At 32.6% G+C, this 25,613-nt stretch overlaps 1 protein-coding gene across 2 annotated transcripts in view; it reads right to left on the bottom strand.

Moving 5' to 3' along the window:
* Window positions 1-25,613, bottom strand: part of LOC149085231 (glutamate receptor 1-like) — a 113,761-nt gene that overhangs the window by 51,932 nt on the left and 36,216 nt on the right. For both annotated transcript variants that reach the window (XM_089233113.1, XM_089233112.1), the window contains exon 2: window positions 22,878-23,030. In XM_089233113.1, coding sequence (XP_089089239.1) covers window positions 22,878-23,030 — 153 coding nt within the window. The remainder of the gene's footprint in view (window positions 1-22,877; window positions 23,031-25,613) is intronic.

The raw sequence follows: 25,613 nt of genomic DNA, 5'->3' as shown, positions 1-25,613 counted from the left end.
AAATTACTCCTTTTAAAACACACAAGCGAATGAAAAATTTTACCAAACAAAATATTTCATTTGACGGCATAAGTGTTTGATTTAGTTATAGAGATAGAACGTGAAGTTTGTACGAAATATGACTATCTTCTGAGGTTTGAAAATCAACTTAATTGAGAAGACAGATGTAAATTATCAAATTAATGATGAAACAGTTTTGAGCGAATTATATCTTACTGACGATATTAAAATATAGATTATCATCAACAATTCAAAACTACTCCCAGATGCTTTTGATGACGAAACAAATAATCAAACCAAACGAATTTAAATTCGCGTTGGATAAACCATGTGCAGTAATTTAGTATTCACAGAGTCAATTTAATATCCAAGTGAGAATTGTGCTTCCTTAATTGCGCTAGTGGCATGGAGTAAGTATATTCAATTAAAATTGTTCCATGATGATCTAATTTATTCGTAAAACTGTTGTATGAATCCGTCAAAAGGATAAATTGGATATGATCTGAAATATTGAATGAGGAGGTATCCAATTCTGCGTAAGCGACTGTGCCAAGATTAATGATGCACAATCAACGCCTTTCTGGTGTAGCGAGATCTGCAAATGTGTTCACTGCCTGCCAGGTGATGAGAATAACCACCTTCCTGTCTGGCGACTAATACGATTTTACACTCAACAGCTATTCCAAGCTCCTAACCTCTTTTCGTTTGGTCTTGTCGTGAGGAGCTTGCTTCCGTTCACTACAGGCGTTGCCCGTTTATTGCTTTGGTGTTAATGACAAAAGGACTTGCCGATCGTCTCATCTCTTCCAAACCCTTCTCTTCAATCTATTACCCTTATGGCATTAATTTGTCGCCCAGTTTTACGATGTAGCTCACCATCTCAAGCAACCTACCACCCAAAGCATGAACTACATTTGTCATCTCAAAAAAAGAAAAAGATCAATTTTGCAGTACTAACCGTTATCTACGGCTTCGCTCGCATGGATTTCGTAATCTGAAAAATTTTAAAATATAAAAACTCACCAAAAAATTGAGTTTTATTTACCCCAGTACCTCTTTGTAAACAACGTTTGTGGCATTGCCTTTTGAGATTAAGATGACCAATCTACTGAAAGAGTTACTCTAGAACATTCGACATAGAACTAACTGTCCATGTGAGAAAATCTTTATAATCTGAAAGTAACAGTTTTTAACTTTATTACACAATGGTCACGCGTGATATATCCCTAGTTCACCCTAGTCATTTTTGAGAAATTTGCCAAGCTTTAACACTAGAATTACGGGAATTTCTATAACCCCTGCACTACCGGAGCGGTCTTTTTGATCGCAATTGCAAAAACGCATGATACAGCTATAAATGTGGATTTATTTTGGATTAAAACAAGTATCATAAGGACTGGAGTTACGTGTCTTGAAATGTTTTCATATGTGGGTTTTGGGGGACATGGGGAAGCCCAACCACGTGAAAAATTTTATGCTTATATGGCATATTATTCATTGATTTCAAAATTTCGGTATATAAGTTACTGCACGACAACCGAGTGACATCCCCCTCCTACTCAGGGGTTCCGTTGAGGCAAAGCAATGAAGGGTTACCAGGGATGCCTGGCATTTAAGGGGTTCAATAAAACAAGCGGGAAAATTTACATGCATTGCTTTGTGTGTTTATGAATTATCGAGGGCACACTTCATATAAATTCGTGGGTGCAGTTGTAGAATGGGCCCAAATAATATTAAATAAAAAGGGTTCTGTCTGATAAGAATACGGAATCTAAAGTCACTGCGAAATTTTTACTCTCTCTTAGTTGATCCTTTGACACATCGACCTAGGACTGCGGCCGGTAAATGCATGGTCGAAAATAAAATGTAACTCACCCCTCCTTGGCTTTACCCTCAAGGAAAATCTTACACCTACGTGCCCTATTTTTCACCAAGTATTTTTAAGACAAAAAATAGATTATTTCAATGCATTCTACCACCTTTTAGAATTTAGTCCATCTTTTTCTGAAACACCCTGTGTGTTTGTTTACATTGGAAATGTAACGAAAGATGAACGATTCTATACCCTAGTTTTAGAAGAGAAAATGAATAAGTTCATACAAATTGCATTCATGGTACATATACTTAAAATTTTTTTAAGCAACGAAGTTTTCAACTGCGGTCAAAATGACAGCTCGGTAATTCTAGGTACAAGAAATTTTTAAAAACCAACAGAGTGACTTAAAATGTTTGTTTCTGTTCGAAAAGATTCATTTTGATGAATTAGGAAAAGTCACGGAAGGAAATTTTCAAATTTAAAAAGAAATTTTCAAATTTAAAAAAAATTTGCAAATGGTGATCAAAGTTTGAAAAGCAATCAGAATGACAGCTCGGTATAGTCCTACTGATAAGTCAATAGAACCGTTTTAAGGAAAATTAAATAATATTTCAACATAAATTTCAACCACCTTATGATCCCTTTACGGGGGTAGAAGTTTATAAAATTCTTTCTTGGTTAGTCTTTACATTATAAAATGAAACTACTGACCGAATTTCATATTTATAGCTTCGGCTCGGCGATGATGAATCAGTCAGTATATTACTTTATATATACATGGTAATTATAATTAAAGTTCCCGCACACTCTGAGTAGTTTTTCTCAAAAACTGCTTATCCGAATACAGTCAAATTTTTAGAATATCTTAATGAGACAACCACGTCACATATGGAAATTACTCTGAAAAACTTTTAATTAATTTTTATGGACGAATCTTATCTATGATTACTTCAAGATTTCCGAGGTTATGTTTCTCTATACTTTTGAGCAACATTTTATTTTATCTCGGAAACTCCAAAAATAGCTGGTTGAATTCTATCTATAAAACTTTTGATGATACTGGCTTCAGCTACCTCAAAATGGTCGAAGATCCCATTGTTCTCAAACAAAATCTCCCATTTATAACTGAATTCACTTTTTACCGCACTATTAAAAATGTTTATAGAGCGGAAGACTATATTCCTTGAGTACATCCAAGATTTTATTCAAAAGAATACTAATACAATTGCGTTTTGGTAGCAATTAATTCTTAAATGAAAATTTTTTCACTATAAATTCCAATAGTAATTGTACATACTGCAATTTAAATCAGTTGGAAATGTGTAGAACCATGTGTTTTTGATTGCCCTACATTTGAGACGTACAGAAGGAAACATATTAGAGATATAGTACTCCCTTACTAACATTAAGAAACGTCGATATCTGAGAGAGAGATGTATATAATTTCCTTACTAACGTAGCCAGACATCGATCATTATACAATGAATAAACCTTCTTTCCGATTGATTTAAAATTGTAAGTAAGAAGTAAACTTCTGGATATAGATTCTGTATGTATATCTTGTTTACTTATTTTTATTTTGTTTATTTTTCTCCCTATTTTGTTCAACGATACTAATTGTTTCAGGCTTATTTTTGTTAATTTTGTTATTATAAATATAAAAATGTAAATTTTTTTTGTGTTGCCACCCACCTCGAAATTGTCTTATAGCCAAATCAATAAAGTATGTATGTAATGAGACCATGAGAGAGAGATTTATCAAATAAAAAAAAAGTTCAATTTTCGACCACCAGGTGAAAAGTGGCGTTTTTTACTGAATTTTCCCTTTTCTCCCATGGACCATATGGTGTATATACCAAGTTTCAATGGAATACGCCCTCCAGAACGGGAGCTACATAGGTCGGTGTAGTGTCAATATATATACTGACGGGTGCCACATTGCTCTGTGAGCAGTGTCAGTATACTGAAACTACTCAGACCTATATAGCGCCCGTTCGGTTGGACGTATTTCATTAAAACTCTCTCGGTATATATGCTATATGCATCATGGGAAAATGTAAAGTGCTATAAAAAAGAGCCACTTTTTTACCTGATAGCCGAAAATTGAACTATTTTTTTATTTCATAAATCTCCCTCCCATGATCTCATAAGATATCCTAAAAATTTGACTATTCGGATAAGCAGTTTTTGAGAAAAACAACTCAGAGTACGGGAACAGAGATAGGATTCTGTCCCATCTATAACATGATGGAAGAACGTTGTGAGAGAACTACTGTATAATTTCGAATAAAGCTCGTAGATATAATTTTCATAAGCGAAAGGATATACAAATACAAATACAACGCCACAACAGGCAAAATGCTCAACGAGGTGACTGAGAAAAAGATGCCCATAATAAATATGGATGTCATTATATTCCAAAAGAAATATTGTACGTTGGTGTATTTAATAATAAACATAATTTGCATAATAAACATAACTGCTAAACGAAAGGTCTTGATAGACGAGCAAAGGGAACATGAAACACCCTACCAACCCTGTCGTATCTCAAACCGTTTTCGAGTTACGGGGGATAATTTAGCCGCTGTGGTGGTCGAGTGGTTATAGTGACGGACTAGCGATGCGAGGATCCGGGTTCGAACCCCACAGTGGTGGTCGGCTGAAGTTGGTTTTCTGTGGTTCCCAACTTCAAGGCGCAAATGCGAGCCGATCTCCCCGTTAAAAAGTCTCGCCACAGAGAGCAACAGTCCTACAACGATAAATCATTCAATCATAACACTTCACTCATAGTTAGAAAAACTGGTGGCAGATGGCAGCACTACACATAACAAGCATTACAGAGAAACAAAAAAAACTTCACGTCAGGTTTCACTACACGTACACGCACATTCCCGCATGTACCGATTCGTTGGGGGGGGTGCATGTGTGGTGTAGCAGTAGTAGGTAGGGCTCGGGGATCCATGATGTTTTTAAGTCGGCCACCTCGTTGGGCAATTTGCCTGTTGTGGCGTTGTATTTGTATGAAAGTTATGAAGAACTTCACAATCTAATTTGTTGAAACAAACCAAAGGCAAGCTGCAGGTAACTTTAAAATACCTCGAACAACCATTAAAAATCATTTTTTAGTAAACCAGGTTATCCCAAGTTTTTTAGTGCCAAGAAAGGACTAGTATTTGCTAGTCACGTTGACAAAATGTGTGATATTATGGGTTACTAATAATTAAGTCTACAAAGCCTACTGAAAGAGGTCTTTTTTCTCCAATTTGTTAGTCATAAGATTGTGGAATAAAAATTTCAAAAAAAGCATGTTAAAATACTTTTATGATCAACACAGTGGAAATATAAATTTTATTTCAAAAATTGATGTTTTCTTACGAGCCAAAGTTCAAGAAATACCCTAGCTTCTCATTTAATGCTTTACGATAAGAAAAATTTAGGTGTGGGCCAAAGTTACTCGCATACAAGGATAACATTGGCCCAAAATATTTATTTTTTTTTACTTAGCTCAAGTTGGAAAAAAAACCCTGTTTCTTATTTACATATACATACGATAAGGTAGAATATCGATATAAACATTGGTTACCAGAACATAAAAATAGTAATAATATTGGGTTCACTGCAAACTGCATTTGAAATTTTTTAAAAACGGGCCAAAATAGGCCGCGTTTACGGTAATGAAAGTGAAAGCAGAATTTTTATTTTTTGAAAATCAAATAAAACTCTGGGAGAGATCAATAATTTTTACATCTCTTAAATATTTTTTTTTTATTTATAATAACTGTTAATCGCATCAAAATAAATTGACATTAACACGAAGATATAAAATTATAACTTGTGTAACTCATTTTAAATTCAACATATCTTTCTTATTTGGTTAGCGTTACGTTTAACAAACTATTTAAAATCAACTTTGTACTTTATTTTCCTCCAGAAAAACTAAACTAAGCAGAATGGAGAAAAAATTGCCTCGGAGCATTTTTTTCCTCTTTTTCTTAGTGTCGCACAACAGAAACTAACAAAATTATCACAGCGATGAAACAAAAGTACCCTCAGAGCCTGTGAATTCTTAATGGCCGCAACCTCTGCCTGGATGTTCGGTATATATACAAGCAAGATTGATTTCCCAAGAGAAATTATCTTTCATAACAGCCACGGTAGTTATTTCTAGGCTTTTTCTTTACGTTTTCCTCGAGTCCCTGCTCCATTAGCCCTCTCGAGTTTTGAAGAGAATCTAAATTTTAACCAAATACATTTGCACGTTTTAGTCATTCATAAAATCATTATGGCGGCGAATCATTTTATTTTTATGAAGAAAATTAATTATTAATTATTCATGTGTGTATAGTCATTTATACTCTTCATCCACTAAGAATACAACAAAAGTAATCAGCTTTGAAATTATTATCAAATGCATAAGACGACTTGTTGGCAAAAAAAATTAAAAATGTCACTTGTGATGCAAAAAAAAAAAAAAAAAATTAAAAAAGATTATAAGCAAGTTTTTGATAAAAACTAAAATAAAACATGACAGTATGAACGATTGAATTGCTTCATTCAAGCACAAAAATTGATAGGACTTTCCGTAATATTGAAATTTTTAAATTTTTTTAATTTTCAGAATTTATTGAAGAATATCGTTTATTCTTAAATTTCGATAATTTTTTTTATGGAGTTTCAGTATTTTTAGATTTGTGTGATTTCTTTATTAAGTTTTGGTATTTTTAAAATTTGGCAATTGTTTTTGAGGAATGTAGATATTTTTGAAGTTTTCTATTTTTCCAAATAAAAGTTCATTTTATTTATAATGAAAGTTCAGTTTATTTATAATGAAAGTTCAGTTTATTTATAATGAAAGTTCAGTTTATTTATAATGAAAGTTCAGTTTATTTATAATGAAAGTTCAGTTTATTTATAATGAAAGTTCAGTTTATTTATAATGAAAGTTCAGTTTATTTATAATGAAAGTTCAGTTTATTTATAATGAAAGTTCAGTTTATTTATAATGAAAGTTCAGTTTATTTATAATGAAAGTTCAGTTTATTTATAATGAAAGTTCAGTTTATTTATAATGAAAGTTCAGTTTATTTATAATGAAAGTTCAGTTTATTTATAATGAAAGTTTCGTATTTTCTAGTGAACGTTGTCAATATTTGTTGGTGAAGATTTAAAATTTTTAATTTTGACATACTTTAAATGAACTTTCATTATCCTTTTAAATGAAATTTTCTGGTGTTTTTTATATGAAAGTTCGTATTTATCCTAGAGACATACTTCCAATTAGAAAAAGTATCCGAATAACGTGTGGACCTCAGACACGTCATTCATATTGCGAGGTGTTTTGTAGTTATTAAAATAGAGAAATAACTGTTGACTTGTCTCTCCTGAGACCAACAAGAGAAATTCCACATTTCTGAGTGCAATATCCGCTGACATATTTGAATTAAGATATAGAGAAAAATTAGGAGAAAACAACATAAACTAACGAAAAATGCTCTCCCCCGTTTATGCTGTTCCCCCAATTTTTTTAATTCAAATACCTCAGCGAATATTGTACTTAAAAACGTGTGGGATTTCTTTTGTTAGCCTCAGGAGAGACAGCGGAACAACTTTTTAATTGGGTTTTTGAGCACAGGGTGTCCATATAAAAAGTAAATTTTTTTTTCAATAAATATACAACTTGCAACATGAATGACGTATCTGAGGTCATAACGTTATTTAGATACATTTTCTAATTGGAAGTATGTGTCCGGAATCAACGATTTGAGGAGTTAGCTATGCACTCTGCATAACTCAATTTACCTAACCTAGAAGTACATTTATTCAATTAGGTGAAGATCCTTTGTACGTGAGCAACCACGTCGAATTAAGATTGCGAAATTTGAAATAATGAAACCCAAAAATACTGAAATCACAAGAAATAGTAATAGAGGTCCCATACGTTAAACTATAATAAAAAATAAAACAAATATATGGTTTCAAATTCACAAAAAATTTAGAATATTAAATTTCGTTTATAGAAAATTGAAATTTGTTACAAGCAAATAAATATTTTTCGACTATGTATGTGAAAAGAACATTTTTCTCATTTTTATTCCCTTTCGAACGAAGTTTGAAAACAAATGTCGATTTTCAAGGGAATTATGTAAGATATGTCTAGACTGTTTCTCGAGTTTTCTCTTCTTTTCTTTGCATAGGAAATGTAATCTTTGGCGCCATGTTGACTGCACGAGGGTCTCACAAGTTATTGATTTCCTTGAATATCTTTTGCTTATCGGTGACTATTGAAAAGTGAGATGAAACGACCGGATCTAATACTGTGACAGCTTCCTGTGCAGCTGATGCATAACTTGAGTTGCTTTTTAAAAAATTAAAATGCTTTGGAAATTGTGTAGTTTTATAGGTATTTCAAGAGTGCACCATGAAGTCAGAAACATGAACAACAGTCACGCAATACTTGTGTCTCACGGAATTTTTGGTCTTCATAAATCATGAAAGAAAACATTTTTCAAGTGTGTGTTTCGTTTAATTTTAAATGTCCGGTGTATTGTTGAACAGAGCTTTAAGTAAGACTTTTGTGTCAAATCGAACGCCCCCCCCCCCATAAAATCCAAAATATATTGGTTTTTTTTTTATTATATGCTTATCATTGAAATTTGAATGAATTACAATTTATATATAAATACAAACAACAGGTCACAACAGGTCAGAACACAAAGGTCACAACAGGCTAAATGCCCAACGAGGTGGATGAAAAAAGCTGCCCATACACAAATATGGCTGTCAAATATAGCCAAAATAAAGCAACCTAATATAAAAGCACGAAAGGAAAAACTAATAATTAATCTTATTTAATTCATCGCCCATAAAAAATATTATGGTTGCCTTAATTCTAAGTATGGATAGCATTTCGATTTATCCCACTATGCTTATTATATTTCTTTTTCAACGTGTAAATTTTGTTAGAATTCACGATCCAGGGGGTAAGCTATTCCATTTATTTACCCATTCGAATCATTTGCCAAACCTGAGGTCGTCATGTGATTTTTTTTGGCTCATAAATTATATGATGTCCTCAGGGTGTCATACAGCTGTATATATGTATATGGCTCAACCATGCTGTTAGGGTATTTAAATCTGATATAATATATAACAAATATTTAGTATCTTATATATAAATGTGAAAGTATATGTATGTTTGTTCTTTATACACATCCATACCGTTGATCGTATCATTCCAAATTCTTTTTAGGTTTCTTTGTTAATGTGGAAGTAGCCGTAAGCATATTCTCGCCGAAAAATATTTTTATAGAAATTTTTTATTGCAGAAATTTCTCGAAAATCCCCTTTTCTCCCCATCTTTTCATGTTTTCAATCAGAGATGCAACAATTTTTTCCCAACTTTGTTCTATGCACATCTTCACAAAAGATTAGCATTTTAATGGGTTTTCCATTGCAATTTGAATTTTAAAAATTGGTTAACAAATAACGGAGTGAAATAGATCTCTGTTCCTCACCAAATCTTAATTTATGGGTACAAATGTTACTTTGATCAATGTATTTTTTTTCGGTGTGCTGTGATCAGTGTATTTTTTTACAAATTTAATTGTAATTACAAAATGATTAATAAAAACAAATCAATTTTTGAGATTTCAAATTATTAAATCTTATTGTCATTTTTAACATTATTGAATCACTTTCTTTCAAATGAGCCTGAAAAATACCAGCTAATTGAGCTATAGATATGTAAATTTTTTACGGGGTGGTCAACGTCACCAGGTATCAGCTCTAGTATATAATAAATATTTAGTCAACTCTGAAAAAAAGGTTATTTAGATGTGACATATATCATTGGGTTAACAGGCTTATTAGAGAAAAACTCCCTGCGACACCGCAACCTGGAATTGTTTCTTACTAAACGATATTAGTGTCCCCTTGTCGAAGAGAGAAAGCTGTTGAGTGAAGAATACAAATTTCACAGCACAAAATGTGTCATTCATGCAATGGTGGTAAATGAAAATGATTCCGTGGAACCCTCACAAAGTACTCACGAATCCTAGGTTGAAAAAAAAACTGTTTTAGAGTAATACTATAATTTCAAATATCTACTGGGAAATACCTATGCCAGTGGATGATTTTATGGCATCGTGTTGTGAATGTCAGTATCCGATTCCCAGGACTGTATAGCTTCTATTTTCTAGGTGTATTTCCAACTTCACAATTGTGTCCCAACTTCTGACACAACTACATTCTCTGATTGCTGATTGAGCTAAGAGATGGTAGCACCTATATTGGAAAATTATAACACAAAACACAAGACGCTTCGGCATACTCTACCTGCCTACCTATTGAATTTTTAGAGAAGAAATGGTAATTAAATTAGTTGTGTTTGATCAAAAAATATTTTTCGGCCCGATATCGTGACAATTTAGTGACACTCAGAATCACCGAGATGTATTGGTGGGATATAACAGTGCGCTCTGTCTCTCTCACATTACTACTTAAATACAATTAGATCTCGAAATAAACTTGCGGTATCAGGGCTGATCTTATGGTAAGTTTTAGTTACTTAACCGCGTCTATGGTATAAAAACATATTACAATTTTTTTTGTTACGTTCACAGAAACGGATGTAAATTAGAACTGTCAACATCTTTTTAATTGAAATAACACATCGACACAAAAATTTAATAAATTAGTGAGATTTTAATTAGTTAAATGGTTAATTAAGTGTAAAATATATAGTTTGCGTTGATTTTGATGTTATCAATAAACAGATCAATTCTTTTTTGGTAAAGTTGAATAGTTTTATTTTAAATTTTATTTCCGACCCCTCTCGGTTTGGTTCGATTTTATAAACCTCTGAACAGGTAAAATTTCTGCAGCTCTCAAAACATGAAACCAACGGGAAATCAACTCTTTCTAGATAAAAAAGAATTGTAGGTCTACTTATATAGCTGCATTTTGCATTAAAATCACACTAAACGATGTACTTTCTGAAATTTTTTCAAAATTTTCTATTAACCAGTTAAAAATGTAATTGATTTCTCAACCCTATCTGAAACCTGCAACATTTCTGTCTTTAATAAGCGATAAATTTGACTAGAGCACTCTTGTTCCGTATTATCAACCATGAAAGATTGTTAGAATGATTGTTAGATTGTTATAATTTATGTGTGTGATCATAAATAATGAATATTTTTCAAAATTTTCGATTTTTTTTTCATTCAAAGTCGGATACGTCACAACTGTGAATTATTTTGTTTCAAAAGTTCCAAGCATCTCTCTGAATTTAGAATATCTGAATAAATTCGTGACTGAAATTTCTAGGTTGAGAAATCCATAGAAACTTCAATATCGCTACTACCAACCGTCTCGCCTTAAGAAAATAAATATATTTTGGTAAGCTTACTACCGGAGGCGTCACTTGCTGAAAGGACGAAGCACGAGGAAAAGTATGAATACTGATCTGGAAGTATCGATGGTAAAGATTTTCTGCAGAAATCTGCCATATTGGATATATTGTTACTGGAAACAACTTTATGATAACTGAATTGGGAATAATGTTTTGCTGTTTGCAATGGTATAATCCATATAGTTAATTTTATTACTACTTATTTTTAAAGACTAGCACCACAAACCAATAAACAAATTATAAAATAGTGGAAATTAGTTTAGCTGTATGAATTTAATTATCATATTTCTAAGATATTTAATATGAAATTAGATTTGTGAGAAGAAAGGGAAAACTCTTGTAATAATTTAAAATAGTGGTTTATCTCAAGGATGGTCCCACATTAAACTTTTAGCTGATTACTGATTTTTTCCCCTTGAATCAATGAACCTGGAGATTGAGAAAATTTACTTGTTACCTCCATATTGTAACTGTACAGGAAGGGAAATTTTATTTATTTCTCCCATTACTTATCTCTTGTCTCTTTCTGCTGGAGTATTTAGCTCGAAAGAGCCAAAGCCAAACAATTATCTTACGTATGTCCCTCACTGACAAAATAGTCGTATAGTAGGCCGTCAAGATCAATGTAGATAAAAAAAACTGAGGTAGGGCTTTGTCATAGACATGGATGCAAGTTTTCACGTGAATATGCTCTTTGTGCCATGAATCGCGTGGTAGGCAATGACATAATTAAATTGGAATCATCAGATTTATCTTAGAAATGCCTACCAGACGACACTATTGGCTTTTGTCTGCGTTGCGAACCTCTCGAGATATAACGTAAAACAGTTTCGTTACGGAAGAGGGCCCACGAGATTGGTGCCCACAGGAGAAGAGATATTGAAACTGATGAGGTATCATTGGATTTGCCTAAACGAGATCTACCTGTAGACATAAAAAAACACTGATATTAACTGAATACTTCTTGAGATGTGAGCGTTTAAATTATTTCGTTACACATCTTTTTGCGAATGCAAGCCGTATCATCAGAGGAGTTAAAAGACGTATTCACGTCAATACTATCTAGTACAAGCAAAACTGATGGCTTCACCTTTGGCGACTTTCTACAATCGGCAAATTCCTGTTTCACCTCTATTGTATACTAGAGCGCAAAGGTTGAATTACAAACTCCATCCGTGTTGATGATATAAAGCAAAAAAATAACTACCGCTAATCATTTTAAAAACACAAAATAAAAAAAAATTTAATTGAATTTTAAAATGAATTTCAGCGCATTTAGTCTTCATTGAAATGCCATACAAAAAAATTAAATCAACTAATCCAACACTAACTATTCCACAGTTTAACAAAAATTAAATAAAAAAAAGACATTTTTTCCTAAATAACGTTTATAAAGTAAAAATATATTCTACAAGAGGCAAATTGCCGAAGTGATACAATATAATAGTGAATAAATACATCGATCAAAAATGACATGAAAACAAGTTTACCGAAAGCTCTATCCCAAAAAACGTACATCACGTAGTTACGTTTAAATAAAATATTTCGAGTATTGACAGTGAATAAGTGATAACGTGAATGCGTCTTTCTTCGTATTGAAATGTATCCAATAATAAGCACGATTCTTCCTTTATAGCACTGCGTACGAGAGTTACCTTTTCTCCTGAACAAGATCCTCATATCCCTCACGTCCTTTAGAGCTCTCAGTTATCTGAGAGATTTGCGAGCCATAAGAACCGGACGTGACCTGATACTAAATTTTAGTTCCAAGATCTAGTAACAGAAGCGGACCATTTCTTCCCAAAGCTGATAGTAAGCTTGGAGGCTAAAAGGATGAACATAAACTTTTATTCAGTCTCCGTAAAACGTAGACGCTATTGCTTCAGAGAACCTCCTATAGTCTCTTCACATATTTGCTTACTTTATTCTCTTTTAAAGCAATACATTCTAAAATTTGAAGTGGAAGAGAATGAAATTTAATGCGGTTGTAAAATACCTGAAAGAAACATCAAACGCAAATAGGCGTTTTTATGTTCTAATCATTACGAGAACATACCAAGAACCCGCGATAGCTCTAGTTAGGACTCGTAAAATGAAGTCGAGACTACACCGAGTCCTTCAATACATGTTGAACCATGAAAGAGACCAGGTTAGGTGAAAATGAATATTGTGACTATATTGTAAGTCTATATTATTATATTATTACATACGTGATCAGTGGATTTAGATCCACATCTGGCAGATAGTAATACCGAGTATTCAAAGTACAGTCCACGTCGCTTAATGCGATCACATCGGAACTTGGAGTTTCTCATAACAATAACCGAATGATAACTATTTCCGAAAAAAGTTCCATCCGCGAGTATGGTGACCATACATTCCGTTTGGTTGAACGGAACGTATGGTAAATGGGTATTAGTAAAACGGGACAACCGTTTTTCTTCCGACATTATTTATTATTAATTGGTTGCAAAATGCTCAGTCGTCCCATTTTTTCTATTCTAACACGGAACCTCTTTTTTCAGGCTAAAATTTTGCATTTTTGTTAATCAACCACGTGAGGTGTTAGAATGGCCTAATGTATATCACTAATTACGATATTTTTTAATATACACAGCATGTTTCATAGATCCCTTGAGAAAGGCCCTTGGGAAAAGAAGTGTGAATCTTGCAAACTGAAAGAAACTGATCAAGAACTGAAAGAAAGCATTTCTTTTCGTCATACATTTGCTTTCACTATAGGAAGGCCATTACAAAAGCAGCTCTAAATGTATATGAATCACGGCGAATACTGTGGAGTGATTGCGACTTTTACGACTTTTTGGAAATGTTTGTCAGTAAGAGAGGGAAAAGGAGAACACCTTCTAACCTCCTACATAGTTTTTCAGCTTGATTACGATGACTTACAGGGAAAAAGTACGTTTGGTTAAACTTTAGCCTCAAAATGCGCAAAAAAAAACCTTTTGACGGAAAAAATGATAGCATTAACCGAAGTCCCGATAACTATAAACGATTTTTCCCGTGTTATGGTATTGGTCCGTTCTTCCTTTGCAAAGAGTTATAACATCCGAAGATAATATCCGAGATAATATCCGAGATAATATCCGAATGGTGATACTATCTGCGATTCTAATAAGTGGCGTTGAATGCATATCTTTTATCAGTTTCTATAATGCTTAAACTTTCAAGAATAAATGTTCAAGTTAGAACAAGTCCACATTCCTATCGGAACACATACCGTCTCCAACGTACTTACATGGATTTAATATCTCCGATAATTATCTGGGATAGTATAAATCTATTCCGAATTCACATTATTCGATTATAATTAACTATGCTAATACGGAATGTAGGTGATCTCTATCATTTCGCACACCTTGCCAGTGCACCAAAACATTTCGTTTCAAAACTACAAGTGCAGTTAGCCTAAAGTTATAGAGAAAAAACATGATTCAAGACAATAATCCAGCAGAGAGGTTGATCACCTTTGTCCAGTTCTTAGAAGACAACTTAGATAAGCTACATACGAAAAGAACATTAACTGAACATACCGACTCACGTTAACGAGTTCTTCAGATTGGGACTCAAAGTCTTAGTTTTTTAGCGGAGATCGCCAAACAAAATTAATGAACGAGGTATATTTCAGTCACCTTGATAAATCAAAACCATGAATCATTTAAATGTTTCGACATTTAATGTATTCACAATTCATATGACGCAAAATATGCATAATTACAAATGCTTAGGTCTATTTGTTTGATTTATGTGGATGCTTAAGGTATTTTACTGGCGAACCGTTGGTCCTAGAGGCATACTTTCAATTAGAAAAAAAGTATCCAAATAACTTCAGATCCGTCATTCCTGTTGCAAAAGGTTGTTTTAAAATTTTAACTTTTTATACGGACACCCTGTGCTCAAGAACCCAATTACAAAGCTGTCTCTCCAGATGCCAAAAAAAATTCCACGTTTCCAAGTGCAATAAAACTTTCCTCCGTTTTTCGAATTCGAATATCTCAGTGAATATTGCACTTAGAAACGTGGATTTTTTTGTACCCGTATCCCTCCAAGATATATATATAATATATAAACACAGTCATATTATATATATTTTTTTTCTTTCGGTATGATAGCAGCATAGTCAGCTCTTAGAAGAAATAAAGCTTTTTCATCTTTTAGGACAACAACCCTCTCCAAATTATGGATATTTATGACATGAATTTGACTCACCTGAAGGATTTTTATTATGCGGTCACTCATCAGGGCTCACAGGTAATCAGCTGATTTATCAATTTCGGACTATTCTCTTTTCTAATTCCGTAGAGTGCAAGGAATCCGACTCACGTTGGCCGTAACGAACAGTGTACGATGAATGTTATCATCATATGCATGGATGTCCATGTACCCATAATTTTATTCTATTTATCCTTTGGTTGATAATTGTTTATAATTATAAGAAAATATCGTCAACTTTACCGCTGCTAGTATCGCTAAAAATTTGATTTTTTCCTACCCCGGTTCATAATGTATAAGGATATAAGGAGGTAAACTAAAAACACTGCGTCGTTTTTACTCATTTTCCAGGGATTTGAGATTTTATTTTCAAAAGCGCCGTGTGAGGAAAAACTGGCAATTCGACTCGTTCAAGTCAACTCAACTCTCAAATTGAAGCTACTCGAGTTCGATTTGAGTATCCCCGTGTGAGGAGGCCCTTGCTAAAGACTCTTTATCGTCTCACGCCACAGTGTGTGAAATAAGGAAGGCAGTTTCATATCTTCAGTAGTGTAGATGGTAGTATGCTTTCCCGGTTTGCAAGACAACCTGGGTTCGAGTCCTGGGAGAGGCCAGCTGACTTTTCTTTCCAAGTTCACCTCAGCATAATATCCAAAAAATATCTGTTTCCTTGAAATAAAAAAAAATGTTTTTATTTTGAGGAAATATTTCAAGAGTTTCGTACTGATACTGCTCAATTTTCGATCATCTGAATAAAATATGCACATTTTCGGTGAAAACGTTCGTGTGTGGATAATTATGAACACTTTAAATTATTATAGGACGTATATATGAAGATATTCAATAAGAAGAATGTAACTTCTACAAGATCAATTGAAATTTGTACCTCGTATTTTGTTTAATACGACTCATATTAAACAATACGAGGGCTATTTAGGGTTATTATAATGCGATTTCGTAAACATTGTTCGAAACTGGCGATGAGGTTTCTCCTACATAGCAATATCAGAGCTTGCATTGAATTAATGCTAGAATCAAATTCGTTTCAGGATGGATGTAACTGCTCGTTTCTAGGTCCATAAAACTCTCATTATCAGTTTATGACAACCATAACATGGCGTCGGTTGCACATGGACAATGACGACGATTCTCGGTAACAAGTCATCCAGAGGTACGTTTTAGCTTTCTATAAAGTGTGCATAAAAGACTTCATCTAGCTATTGTTGTTACGACTCTCGTGCAGAATTTGCTTTCCTTAATGGCTTAATTCCGAAAAGGGAGGGATTCTTGTTAAGATGGATGTCTTGCTGGAGCGAACAGGCTTACTGCTGAATTCAAGTTGAAGTTGATGTTTGCTTCACAAAAGAAGAAAGACGATGTGTTGAATATGCTTGTTAGTTCTGCAAGCAAGATAAAAAACGTATAAAAGAAGGGAGAAGAAAAAACATTCTTTTATGTTCCAGAAAATATTAATTTTTCTTATTTACTTCTTCAACGTCGTTTTTCTTTCGATGGTAGTTTAAGGAAGATCAATGTAAGATTCTCTCCAACTGGGGAAACTATTTTGAAATTCTTCTGCAGCAAAGATTCTAACAACAAATATGTATATATTTTATAAAGTATATTTATTAGCTTTTTCGCTACAAAACCGTATTTTTACCTTTTCAATGTGTCGGTCTTGATTCGTTATAGATATGTATATAGCACTGCATATTTGCTACGACGAAAACCCTAAACTAACTGGGTTAGGTGGCAAACTATATAGCTGAATAGTATATGAGTATAATATTGTTGCACAGCGTATTTAGAAAGTCCTAACTCTGGTTCAATCATCTCAACCGATGGTCGTAGGAAAAAACTTCTTATAATAGGAACAATGTTTTGAATGAGGTAAATATTCATATTTTATGGCTCATTTTGCTACAGCTATGTGCTACAGGTCTACGTGCTATGGGCCTACTTGAATGATCTGAAAATGTTCCACGGGGCGCTTAAGCGATCTGTAAATGCGCTGCGTAGTTCATTTTTACAAAATTAGGTTTGAGGTAGAGTACCGCATCAGATAACCCCGAGGCTCACGGGCCATGGGTTTAGCATATATGACTTAGAGGGTGGGTCGCACACACACAATGACTTCCTCAAATATAAATTTTCAGTTTTTAGGCTTCAAATAGCATTGAAAATTAACAGAAATATATTATAATAACATATGAAGGTAAACGTAAAACTAAAGGTCCTTTAGAAATTTTAATTTGTTTTTAAATATTTTTTGCTTAAAAATTTTGTTTTTTATCATCGGGGGGGGGGGGGGAAGGGTGCATAGCAGTGCTCGCGCCCCGCTCGCGCATACGCCTCTGATCCCAATATGCGTTAGGAGGTTGGGGGGAAGTGCTGACGAAAATTTGCTGACGGGGGAGAGAGAGGGGTCCGAGTTTTGCTGATTTTTGCCGACGGGGGTGAAGGGGGTCAATAATGGCTAAAAATCTGGTTGCGTAATACTTGAATGCCTCCTCCCCCCCTCCCCTAAACGAGTGTGTTTCAAAATCAAGAGAATATAGAAGTAATAGTAGGGAAATATATTTTTAGAAACTGTTTCTCTTTCGGAGTCAACGTTAAAAGTTCAAGCTCGGAAAAAATAAGATGTTCACTTTCAAGAAACTCAATTTTCAAGTATTCGACAACCGTAGAAAAGAAAATCTCACGAAAAGATGTCCAAGATCAACACCAACAACGCTTTGGAAAATGTTCTTCACAAGTTGAGAGAGAACTCCTCGCGGGCCTTAGAGCCACAGGCAACTACTAGCATAGAATTTTCGACAGAATGGGAAATTATGTATGTTGCAATAAAGAAGAAGTTGCCAAGCATCTGATTTTCGACTGCTCCTTTCTCAGCAAAATAAAAAAAAATCAACTTTTCTCACAGAAAACGGGTGAAACGAGAAAATTTAAACCGTATTTAATGCTGTTTTTCCCCAACTTTTCCCTCCGTCTTTCTAATTCGAATATGTCAGTGAATACTGCACTTAGGAACTTATAATTTTTTTTGTTCGCATCAGGAGACACAGGGCATTAATTTTGTATTTGGGTTTTCGGGCAAGCGGGGATGTATGAAAAATAAGTTATTTTATTTTAATAACTATACAAAAACCCTTTTGCAACATGAATGACATTTGAGTACTACACGTTATTTCTACACGGACTTTTTCTAACTGGAAGTATGCCTCTAGCATCAACGGTTCGCCAGTGAAATACTACACGCCTTGTTACCTATGCGACCTGTATATAAAATGACATGTCCTGACTGACTGACTGACTGACTCAGTGATTCATCATCGCCGAGCTGAAACCGCTGAAGTTCAGTTAAGTAAATATGAAATTGTATCAGTAGTTTTATTTTATGACGTAAAGACTCACTGAGAATGGGTTCGTCGAAATTCAACCCCTGGGGGGGGGGGGGTTTCAAAAGATTTATTGAGAAATCACGCCGAGCCGATACCGCTGACGTTATAAATATGAAATTTGGTCAGCTGTTTTATTTCACCCCGCAAAGTCTAATTAAGAAGAGGCTTTTTGGAATTCGACCCGTTATTAGGTCATAAGGGGGTTCAAATGTTATATAGAGAAACCATGCCGTGCCAAAACTGCTGAAGCTACAAATTTGAAATTTGGTTAGTAGTCCCGCTTCATAATGCAGACTCACTGAAAAGGATTTTTTTCGAAATTCTACCCCCAAAGAGATCTCTCATAAGGTAAAACACTAAAAAAATTTAAATTGAGCTGAAAACACTAAATAAATATAAATTGAGGTAAAAACTAAATAAATACAAATTAAGGTAAAAGCTAAATAAATACAAATTAAGGTAAAAGCTAAATAAATACAAATTAAGGTAAAAGCTAAATAAATACAAATTAAGGTGAAAGCTAAATAAATACAAATTAAGGTAAAAAGCTAAATTTCAATTGAGGTAAAAAGCTAAATTTCAATTAAGGTAAAAAGCTAAATTTCAATTAAGGTAAAAAGCTAAATTTTAATTAAGGTAAAAAGCTAAATTTCAATTAAGGTAAAAAGCTAAATTTTAATTAAGGTAAAAAGCTAAATTTTAATTAAGGTAAAAAGCTAAATTTTAATTAAGGTAAAAAGCTAAATTTTAATTAAGGTAAAAAGCTAAATTTCAACTAAGGTAAAAAGCTAAATTTAAAAATTAAGGTTCTACAACCTCAAGTATCATCAAGTCCATGGATTTCATCTAAAACCAACAATATAAAATATGTAGCAAGTGCAAACATATTTTTTACTACTATAAAAAGTATAAACTTACTATAAAGTACAACGAAAGTTCGAACCTTCTTTCAAACATTCGAATTACAGTCAAAATTTGTTCAAAAAAATTAATTCCATTTTTTTAGCATAAAATAATTTCCTGATGTTAGGAATTTTAATATTAAGCATATAATATGTTGCCTGCAATAAAAGCAAGTAATATGCGCACTTATGGACAATAATATTGAACAACCGCGCGTAACATATATAGCTATGAAACTAAACAAACAGAGCCCAGTAGTAGACGAAATATTTTGCTGCCGCTGCTGAGAGAAGTGAAGTGGTAAAAAAAAAACAAAAACTAAAATAAAATTGAAAAAAATATGCGAATAATGTGGGTTCTATATTAAATTTGGTCGATGGTACACGAGGAAGAAAATCGTTGGCGTTGCTGTTGGTTTCGCGTCGACGTTTTAGCTTTGAGCTATGCATCTTCGGCGAATATTGGTAAATTTTCTTATGGCGAATCCGCGTTACCTTTATCCCTCCATTTTCTTCTTAAATTTTTCCTCTGATCGCATTTTAAAATTGGATGTGTACCAGAAATTTGATTTACTATGCTCTAAAGCGCTTCTATCGGAATAAAGTACTGTGAAAAATGTTTTCTTGAAAATATATCACAGTTCAACATCGCAACAAAATTTTCAAGATGTAGTTTTCGAGTTTATTTTACTTTGAGGTGTGCATAGGTACTATTTTTTTCCAAGATTTTCTGACAAAGAAACGTGTATTAGGTATCTTTTCACTTATGTGTCTACGAGAAGCTAGTTTGTAAAATTACATTTATTCGAAAGGCTTTAAATACGATTATTTACGTAAAATACGTTCAATGGAAAATCCATTATGTGTTTATTCTGTTTCTTGGAACAGTAAGTTGAATTTACGATGAAAACTTAACGGAATATTTTATTGAAGGATCACCAATTACAATATTTCTAGCACTTCTGAGACGTTCATTGAAATCATCAGTGATGTTTTTACATGTAAAAATTTTAATGACAATTTAACAGGAATAAAATATATATATAAAAAAGGCAGATTTTTAATTCGTAATAAATTTTTTCCTCACTTTCAGAACTTTCAGAAATAACCTAAAATTGTGGAAGATCTCAGAAAATTCAACGCTAAAGAAATGACCTTATTTCAATGGACAACTTTCAAACAAAAGCGCAGATTCAACTGCAGTAGTGAATTATACTGCTGTCCTAATATCTTCGTTTACAAATAATCTATCATGTTTACTCACATTATTAATTTTTGCTAACTGGTTAGTATTGCATATACCATCAGAAAATGATTCTTTTTCAGACCAATCATTAGATCTTAAATTGCGAAGTTCTATCAAACAATTTATTTTGTCGGCAAAAATCCTCAGGTTGATTGAATAGCTTTAATCACTCTTAATATGCCCTCTTCGAATGAATCTTGCTTGTACCATACTTTTAGATAGATATTTGGCTAATTTAAGAAGTATGGTATTCAATATCACCAGTAGTGATCATTTAAAAAATTATTTTTATCATATACATGAGGTTTTTCTCAATCTCCAAGGAATTATATGTGCAATTGCTATGCAATTGCACATATAATTTTCATTCACAATTTACAATGTGTACTTTGTTTTCAACAAAAGAAATATTTAATCACATTATTTAAGCACAAAATATGTAAAGGCATTCAAAACACTGTATAACGGAAAGCTTCGTGATGCATAAGAATACATTCAAATGCAGTGGATTCAGGAGTAATCTACATAGCATTTCCTCACGAACATTTAAATAATGTGAGAAATGGTAGAGGCTGCTTGAACGGCTTGACCATTTTTCACTGGTTTTTGTTTCTTACGGGGAAAAGACCGTGTGGAAAGATTTACATCAATGTTTATCATAAATCCTATGCAAAGCTTCAGTTATATATTCATAATATAAGAACATTTATTCACTCAAAAACATTAGAAGGTCTGACTTTTACTAAATTGCTTATTGCATAGTTTTTTCCCCTAGGTAACCTATATACATATCTACCAGAAACATTAGATGTGTTGAGCGTTATTTGTATACCAAATCAACTATTTCACTGAACTGGTTGCACTTTTTAAATTGAAGCACATTTCAAAAGCACACATTCAATATTTTTATATTATAGTAAATGTTACACAAAAAGCCTGTAAAATAACGTGAAATACAGTCGAATTCACTTATACCACCCCCCCCCAGGTGATTCGAGAAGTGTATGTTATAACCGACGTGTATGTTATAAGCGAGATCTTGAAATTAGCACGTATAGCAGTTGTATGTATACATAAAGGGCATTATTGAGAATGTACGGATGAAATAAATTTGGGCTGCACATAACTAAATTTGATATGGTATGAATGTTGTTTTTGGTAGATATCTCCTGCAGAATTTCGGAAATTTATTGTAGTGTATAGTACATACAGGATATGTAGATTATATGCATTTATTTCTTAATTTAACTGATTTCACTAGTATTATTTGAGTTTATGCTAATCATATTCATTCAAAGTTGTCCGCATTTATACAATACATTTGAAAAAAACAACAACTAATGTTCATGAATTTTACTTATCGTCAATCAACATGTTTTTGCATAGTCTTTCAGTAGGTAGAGATTGAATACTCTTAAAAAAGTACGGATTTCCGCTTTCACCGATGGCTTTATTTTTCCAGGTTTCTGTTTGTAGTATGTTATATCTGAATTATTTTCTAAGTTACGGGAGTGATTTGGTATGTTGTATCTGCAGTGTATGTTTCAGGCGAGTATATTTTAGCAGAGGTAAAAATATATGGAAGTGAATGGGCCAAAAATCGGTGATTACAAAACCGTATGTTATATCCAGGGTATGTTAAAAGTGTGCTCGACTGTAATCGTAATATTTTGGTCTCTTAATATTGTCAAAAATTTCCTTTTCTCTCTCCCTCTCTCCTCTCTCGCAGTACTATTAATAATTCAATAAAAACGTTTTATAAATCCATCATCTCTGAAATTTATAAAATTTACTAAATGCTGAAAAGTTCGAAAAATATACTCTTAAAACGAAATCGATATTATTTTGAGGAAATTTAATGCATATTTACATGTTTGCCCAATTTTATAGGAGTCATCACTGTCAAGAACTTTTATCACAGAGTCAACTTTGAATCTTGCTTGCGTGTCGTTGGTATTATGTAGGGATAAAGCATACACGAAGGCATTTTTTATTTCTTCTGTTCCAGGAGTGAAAATAGCACCTGAAATATATACACACACACAAAAAAATCAGACAACATATACCACTGTAGTTAATAAAAATATTTTAATCATAATTTTTAATGATGCCATATTAGATTTATTTATTAAAAATCAATTTGTATGTCATTGAAGAATTTTATTTATCGTATACCATCAACTTTCTTAGAGACAAAATTTGCATGAAAATTTAAAAAAAAGATTCCAATGACTATCAGCCAGCCACACCATCTCTCAGTTTCATACGGATAGAGCTGGTGATTATTCTGTCAGATTATTTGAGAAAAGATATAAAATTAGTTCAATTTTCATAAATGATCTTAAAAAAAAAGAAAAAGATCTTTAATCGTTATATAATTTACGTTAACATTTAGTTGAAAAAACACTATTTCATTGACTATTGACATTATTGTATCAACTAATTATATTGATTTGCTCACATAAAAAAATATCCATTAGCATTTGGTCTGACGGATATTTTTTCTAAATTGCACGATAACAATAAAATTATAGGAATTTTCTATCTTTTTAGGAAAGTTGCGGTGCTTATATGCATTGAAAATATTTTTTCGACTGCGATACGTACGACTGCAGATAACGTACAAGTTCACAGAAAAAATATCAATCAAAATGAAATATTCTATAATTCTATTATTCATCCGCAGTTAAAAGTGAACAAAATAGTCCCTGACAAATGCATACAATAACACGCATATATAGTGAACAACTCACGGAAACGTGCAAACTTTACTATCTATTTGTTTTTATACGTCTTCAATGTATAGGCAAGATAAAAAGAAAACATAGACACAATGATATCCTTTCCTCTCTTTTCTTTATATAAAAATATATACAGATATAGAATGCAATCGTATGAGAGGTGAAAAATAAGAACAATATTTTTACTTTTTGTTTTGACTAAATCTCGAGAAACAAAAGACGGAAAGGAAAGAGTAAAAGAGGAGTTTTCCTTTTTAACAAAAGGAGAATAACGTGGTTTAACATTGCGTTCTCCGTCACGCACAGAAGCAAGAATTCTTTGCGTTCTTATTCTTATTATTATTTTCTTATTTTCTTCTATTCCAACTCTTTTCTCTTGAGCTTTCTCTTCGCAGTGAATTTAATTTTCTTCGCTATGTTTTTACGTTATTTTTACTTTTCTGGCATCCCCCCTTCTCTCTTTCTATGTCTTTACTGTGTCACCATTTGAAAAAAAAAAACCGAAAAAGAGTGGAAAACTTTTTTTTTGTTCCTGGGGAGAAACAGAAAAATAGGAAAATAGACACAAAATAGTAACAAAAAATATAAATAAATAACGTTTTCGGTTTGTTTAATGCGACGATATGTTCAAGGATGAAAAAAAATGTCTGTTTGGTTTTTTACGAAACATAGAACACTCATGTGTTCATAGTTAATGAGTCGATATTAACTTGTTTCTTTTACGCAATCGATTGTTAATTCCCTTTTATACACTTCGTGTGTTATATATCTAAAGAAAAAATATTTTTGTTTGAAGTTCTTTTCGACTGAGTATTTTTTTAGTGTCCAGTTACTTATTTTATTTTAAATATTAGCGTAATATCTATGCTGTTATAGGAAGAGTATTGTGATAATATTTGCCGAATGATTTTTTTTATATTAATGGAAATGATGAATAGTAAAGTGTGATTATAATAGAACCAGTTCAAATACAGTGAAACTCCTATAAGAGGACAGGGACTATCAAGGGACAGGAAAAGCGCAATATTTCAAGGAGTTATCGTTATAGATGGAATATATTAACACTATGGAAAGTAACTGAAATTTTAAAAACCCTTATCATTCAGCTATTTTCAGCAAGTAACTTAAATTGTAGCTCACTGTATCACCGACATCATTCTGAATTTTTGGGAAATCCAACTGGAATTTTTAAATAAGTTGCGCCAGATATCTGACAACCAAATTATGAAAAAATAAAGTTGATATTTCCTGCGCATGCGTAATTGAAAATTATTCACTTGAAATGCTTGAAGAATAAATTTAGAAATTTACACACGAATATATTTATATTTTTAATAATATTTAAAATTGCACATATTTTAAATTTCTTTACATCATGTCTTATATGGTTCATGGTTCTCTCATTGATTAAAATTTTTCTTGCTTGTTGCTGATTTTTAATCAGATCTGAATCAATAAAATTTTAATGGAAATGTAAGGTAAGGTAGTTAAATATTGGCTAAAATTTAGGACTGTACCATATTGTCTCAGGATTTAATGTTTCTAGTTACATAAAAATTAAGATACACAGTATAAGTTAACAAACGCATGAGAGAAGTGTACTTATAATGATAATAACTATAGACATGAGGACATGCATACATCCAAATTTATACTTTAATTACTATTCCGCAGTTATGTTTCAATTTGTATAAAGGTTTTTGGTTATATGTTTTCAGAATAATAACATTCTCGCTAATAGTTAACGATACTGTCGCCGAAATGGAACTTAAAACTATAAATGCCGTTTCTAAAAGCCAGACAAAACATTTTTAGCAAATTAAAATGTTCTAATTTAATTTACAATGGTTAAACAACGCAAACTT

This window comes from Pholcus phalangioides, unplaced genomic scaffold (assembly GCF_987345545.1).
Source record: "Pholcus phalangioides strain wild (caught in Gottingen) unplaced genomic scaffold, Ppha-v1.0 ptg000007l_1, whole genome shotgun sequence".
NCBI classification, from domain to species: Eukaryota; Metazoa; Arthropoda; class Arachnida; order Araneae; family Pholcidae; genus Pholcus; species Pholcus phalangioides.
This window is presented reverse-complemented; position numbering and strand designations above follow the sequence as displayed.